At 34.5% G+C, this 6,382-nt stretch overlaps 1 protein-coding gene across 1 annotated transcript; it reads left to right on the top strand.

The window, feature by feature from the left end:
* The first annotated feature begins 557 nt into the window (after positions 1-557).
* Positions 558-1,486, top strand: LOC127125622 (uncharacterized). The gene has a single exon (XM_051054401.1). The coding sequence runs from the start codon at positions 700-702 to the stop codon at positions 1,360-1,362; it is 663 nt and encodes a 220-aa protein (XP_050910358.1). The 5' UTR covers positions 558-699; the 3' UTR covers positions 1,363-1,486.
* Positions 1,487-6,382: the final 4,896 nt, after the last annotated feature.

The following is a 6,382-nucleotide window of genomic DNA, read 5'->3' as shown; positions in this document are numbered from 1 at the left end:
TATATATATATATATATATATATATATATATATTATATTAATTCATACACCGTATTTAGTAAAATTTAAAAGATCAATGCATTTGGCCAAGTTATTTATAGACTAAATAAACAAGCGTGTCCAAGTTCATTACTCAATGGTTATCTTATCACTCTTTTCTAAAAAGTCTTATTATTGTCAAATAAAGCTGTCAAATTAAATTATTGACTAGGTGGGACCCACGGAGTAAAAGATTACCACGCTCACTGTCATTCATTCATTCGCTATTCAATGTACTCTAAGAAGTAACAGCAGCGGATCCCACAGTGGTTATACATAATTAATCACAATTTTTTATTAATTAAAAAATAAAATAATTTTTTTTCTTCTACTTAATGTTACAATCACCTTATAATTTTATTTAAAAAAGAAATTAAATTTTCAATAAATTAGAATTTTCTCTTTTTCATATTACAATCACTCTATAATAAAAAAATTAAATTTTCTCTTTTCTATTAGCTATTTTTATAAGAATGTGAATTTAGGTATTTTTAATATAAATATTTCTAAAATAACAGCAGCGGGTCCCACACAGTTGTCACCCACCAATTCATATATTTTACCGTACCCCGCGACCCTCCGCCACATTACTCATTTTCTTATTTCATATTCCCTTCTCACAATTCTTCTTCACTCCAGAACTTTTCATTCACCAACCAAATGGACCCCACACATTCCTTTCACCGCCGATTTCCTTCCAACTCCGACCGATTACTCGGCGCTTTCAATTTCTCTCCTCCTTCCACTGTCACCGCCTCCGCCGGCGATGAGCTCAACGAAGCTGAACTGTTTTGGTCATCTGATAGCTCCGAATCTGAAAATCAAAATCAACGTCCAGCGCCTCAACCGACTGAGTTAACTCGTCACCGGAGTTTCGATCTATCTCAAGACTCCGGTATCCTTGCTGTTCTATCAGGTCCAGACAACCGTGATTCACCGGTGTTTCGTGGTAAATCTCCCGTTTCGTCTTCTAGAATGATTCCTTCGTTTCCGAGACCTAGACCTTCTTCCGGTTATAACTCCGAGCAATTGGTTCAGTCTATGCCTTCTAGAAAGTTCCAACAATCGGCTCCAGTGAAGGTTCCGGTTCTGCCACCGAGTCAATTCTCGAGACGGCGGAACGTTGATGCACTTGCGGTGTTGGACGATGACGACGACGACGGCGAGGAGCTGTTGCCGCCGCATGAACTTGTGGCGAGAGGCTCTGGAGTTTCGCCTAGAACTACCTTTTCGGTTTTGGAAGGAGTTGGGAGAACTCTCAAAGGGAGAGATCTCCGTCAGGTGCGAAACGCGGTTCTGCGGCAAACCGGTTTTCTTGATTAAACCGGTTTTTGTAAACCGTTTGTTGATATGTGTTGTTGAGATGGTGGTGGAAGTTTAATTTTGATAGCTTCTATACACCATTTGTTCATGAAGATGATGAATTAGGAATTTTGAATTTTGAATTTTGGATTAGTCACTTTGTTTTTAGACGCTCTTTTTGTTATATGCGATTTATATTGTTGATTGTTAATTTAATTAAAGTGCAAATTAATCAGATACATAATTGGTGTTTTTGTGTAGTTGTGAATTTTGTACTATCTGCTACTCAGAGAGAGTATGAGAGCGATGTTTTGGAAACGCGTGTGTGTAGAGTAGTAGGTAAGATAAGATTGTGGTCATTTTCAGTGTGTGATTAATTGAACTATTATGTCATTGTCACGAATTAGATTCTTGTTAAACACAAAGAAGTGTGATTACTGGTTGTTTAGACTTTCTGCTTTTGTTGTTTTCTGATGACGAATAATTGTTCTTATGAATACAGCATGATGCTTTGGCCCTTCTCTTCAAATTAATTCCATCAGAAAAACAAGTCGTGGGCTAGCACTCTCTAGGAGGAGAGTTCAAATTTTATCTTATTGACTTTGTAGATTATAGTGGATTAAATTTAATCAATTTGATAAAATTAACATTTAAAGTAATAAATCGGAAAATAACATTTTTTTTTAATCAATACTAGCTGAATATCCTTGAGTGGGGAATGGTTTGAATATACCGTCTATTATGCAATGTGTGTATCTTCATGCTATACTTCTGATAGAGAACTAAATCGAACCCAATTATTATATTATATAAGGTCATCTGAACCAAACAGTTCAATTGTTAAATTTTAGGTTTGAGATAACTTCGAATTTAACCAAATCATTAGAAGATATTTTTTTCCAAATCAAATCATTTAACAATCCATATACTTTTGATATTTTAAATAAAAAATCATTTTAAATTTATTTTTAGCATTTTTTAATATAATATTTTGAGTTTAAAAATATCATTTCCTATCTCCTTTTACAATCAAAATTACAAATTAATTTAAATCAAAATTACAAATAACACTCATTTTGTTTTTGCAAAACAAAATTCAATCGAATCATATTTCTTAAATCAATATTCAATCGAACCATTTCTTAAATAAAAAATAACTAAAATCAAACTAGAGTGTTATCACACTGTTTTAACTTGGAAGGTCTTCATCAATCATCATTAGTAAGATTAATCGATGTCAGAGATGTTATCTTTACAAAACAAAATAAAAAATTAGCATACGCATAAAATAAAAAATGAAGATCCAAATATAACTTATAACATAGACGTTGAATAAAAACTACAGTCACACTAGTGATTATGTTTTTTCTAAGAATGATTATACTCTGCTATTGAGTTAAATACTCGCTTCTTACTTTATTGATCATAAATCATTATTTAGAATTAAGAAAAACAAATCTCTCATCAGATATACACATCATATCTCTCTCTCTCTCTTCACTCTTATCACTTATCACTATGATTTATCATAATCTTTTAGCATTCCTACCTCACAAGTCACACTCTTCAAGTTAAGCCAAAGAAAAGATGAATTCTTACTCAAGCCAAACAACTCACATGGTCATGGTTAAAAATATAAACAGTCATCAAAGTGCCAATATTATCAAAATTTTGGTAAGATCCTCGGGACCAAACACCAAACCTGCAGAAGCCAGCTTGCTAGCATAATACATTACGGTGCAAGTCCTTTATACCGAGGCACTATCACATGACAATTCAAAGAGTAATCTATCACAATCTGCAAACTAATATCAACCATTTATACCTCTTTACTTGAAATATAACTAGATTCTTCATAGGGAAAGTTTGTTCACATATAAGGACAAGTTTGTTCATATACATCAAGTATGGAAACCTGCCTTTCTAACACAGACACAAGACATTGATTGAAAATGTGAATTATTTCCCTACTGTCTGTAAAGAACCCCAATTCCCAACTATAAAGTTTAACTAACGGTTTAGACTCTTGTACACATTATCCTTAACCATAAACACGTTGCTCATAAGATATGCCATTACAAAGCAAATTAGCATCAAGCCACAACAACAAAAGCTAAACAGTCATCCAACACAAAAACTGTCATATACCAACATGTATGAATACCAAAAACTAGAATCACATAAGGCACATCCTTTATTGAATCAATAAGACAACGCCAAAATCCAAATTTCAAATATAAAACATATGTATTAAAAAAGAATGCATGACCTTTTTTTATCTGAAAGTTAGATCTTTATTTATCAGAATACTTTATGTTGGAACAAAATTGGTTGATACCATATCCCTTGAGTTTCGATGATAACAAAGTATTTAAAAAATAATTGGATATTCTAACATCTGTTCAAGTATGCAGGATTATAGAACTAAGAACAGACAAATAGAAGATTGATTAATCTGCATCTGAAGTTTAGACTCTGGTTCTGAAGATCACTTTTGAAGACTCTGACTATGATGGAAGAATCAAACAATGAAGAAGTCAACTATGAAGAAAGACAACCTCAGGTGATCTAGACTCTAAAGCTTCAGAAGCCAGGAAGCAGACTCTGAATAGATCAGACTCTAAAGAATCAAGTTTGAAGAAAGTCAACATTTGAAGGTTGTATCTCTTTAATCGAGACAACTCTGACAGTCTTAGAGGCCTTTTGATCATATGAAGACTTAAGGAAAAATCTTTTCATTATTGTCTGAGCTTCAACGGATAATTCCTATTGTAGAAAGTTATTTTCTTGATGTGACTAATCAATTACAAAGTTTATTGAACCTTTTGGCGAAAGTCTTCAACGTCTCTTTTCTTCCTCTCTATATAAGGAGCATACGACCTAAAGAAGAAGACCAATATATTGATATACAAAACTGTGAACTGTAACACCCTTCTAAAAAAACCCCAATTATTCAATTAAAATAATAAAAATATAACAATTCAGAGTAATTATGCCCTTCAAGGGTGTCACACATAATATTCACACCATTCAACAATATAACGGTCATGCTCTTTTATTAAATCAAAACAGTTGCATAAAACACAGCGGATGTAAGTTTCATCAATCATGTAAAACATTACATGTAAAATGGTTCTCAACCAACACTAAACATTCGAAACAAGTTAAACAACCCATCCCGATGTTACATCTATCAGAGCACGACCCACTAATGAGACTACACTAGACTCCAAGCATTAACTTCTACTCAACTCACTGCTCGTTACCTGAAAAACAGTTGTAAGGGTGAGTTCCTCAATCAATATAATAAGCATTATAAAACATTATGTAATGCTAAGTAATTTTAACACACTTCATCACCCTAATCCAAACATACATTCAGTAACAGCACATCAACTCAACATAATACTCAACACCAACACAAACACACGTATAATATTGGAATACATCCATTCATATTATACGCCATACATATATTATGCAATGAGACTCCATGCATGCGGTACCGACTATTTGTGAACATATAGTTCAACCTCACCGTCCAAATCCAGGCACGGCTACCAAGCTCACTAGTCCCACTCAATTGAGACATAGTGACTCACTCACTAATTCCTCACCATGGGAATTAGCTACCACCCCAAATGGGCCATGCTATGCACGCTAATCACCTAGCATGCAAACATCAACAACAATCAAAATGATTTACTCACTAATTCCTCACCATGGGAATTAGCTACCACCCCAAATGGGCCATGCTATGCACGCTAATCACCTAGCATGCAACAACAACAACAACTCAAGAATAGACATATGCTCACACTCTAAGCCATAAAACAGTCTATTCACAAATGCATACATAACTGATACATTCACCACATCATGCATACCATCACACATCATCAACACATTTTATCACAAAAGCATATCATATCATGCCGCATAATCAACACAGTATTAGCACACTCTACTAATACCTATACTACCCAAAACAACGGGAAATGATCCCTACCACGTCATACATCAGCTAAGTTACATCCCTCAGCCTAAACAACCAAAAACTGCACAACAACAGTTCAGAAAAACCACAAGTCTGCCCATACGCGTATAGCCTAGTCCCATACGCGTATGGCGCATTCCTCAGCCAAAACCCATACGCGTAACACCATCCCATACGCGTATGCTACGCGTACCACATCCCCATACGCGTACCAACAGAGAGCAAAACACGTTCAAAACATCATCTTCCTTATCCATACGCGTATTGCCTAGTGCCATACGCGTACCATGCCATCTCATACGCGTACTGCCTAGTGCCATACGCGCATGACCAGAAACCAGACTTCCAGATCTGCTATGGCTTTTGCTCTGCTACGAGATCTCTACAATCCCAACCTTCTACAGTCCAATTTTCATACATGTTCGTTCGTTTTATCAATTACAGATCATACACTTTCATCTTCCCAAATCGCTAACCTTATTATCTCTAATTCCTACGAGTTTTCGTCAATTATCATCCAAATTCGTTCATCAAATATTTCACAATTTCAGCATGCATCATTCAAATCAGAGTCAAAAATCCATGGTCTATCACTACCCATTACATATTATCCCATAATACCCATTAATCGATGATAAACCCCCCTTACCTGAGTAAATCCGGCAGTCTCTGAGCTCCAAGCTTCCCTTCCTTCAACCTTCGTTCTTTGGCTTTTTGCCCTTTTCCCTTTTCTGCCTCTTTTTTCCCTTTTCACGTGAAAATAACTCTTTTTACCAAATGGAACCTTTTTACTGATTTCTACTTTTATTCCAATAATAACAAAATAATCCAATAATAATAATCCCAATAATATTCCAATAATTATTATTCCAATAATAATAATAATAATTCCAATTATTTAATTAAATTAATAAATATATTATTAACTCAATTTAAATAATTATCTTATTTTATCGGGGTGTTACAACTCTCCCCCACTAAAAGAGTTTTCGTCCTCGAAAACATACCTCAATCGAATAACTCCGGATAAGACTCCTTCATCTG

Source organism: Lathyrus oleraceus, chromosome 3 (assembly GCF_024323335.1).
Source record: "Lathyrus oleraceus cultivar Zhongwan6 chromosome 3, CAAS_Psat_ZW6_1.0, whole genome shotgun sequence".
NCBI lineage: Eukaryota > Viridiplantae > Streptophyta > Magnoliopsida > Fabales > Fabaceae > Lathyrus > Lathyrus oleraceus.
This window is presented reverse-complemented; position numbering and strand designations above follow the sequence as displayed.

Coding starts and splice junctions, on each gene's coding strand:
- LOC127125622 (XM_051054401.1), top strand. CDS start 700: ATGGACCCCACACATTCCTTTCACCGCCGATTTCCTTCCAACTCCGAC.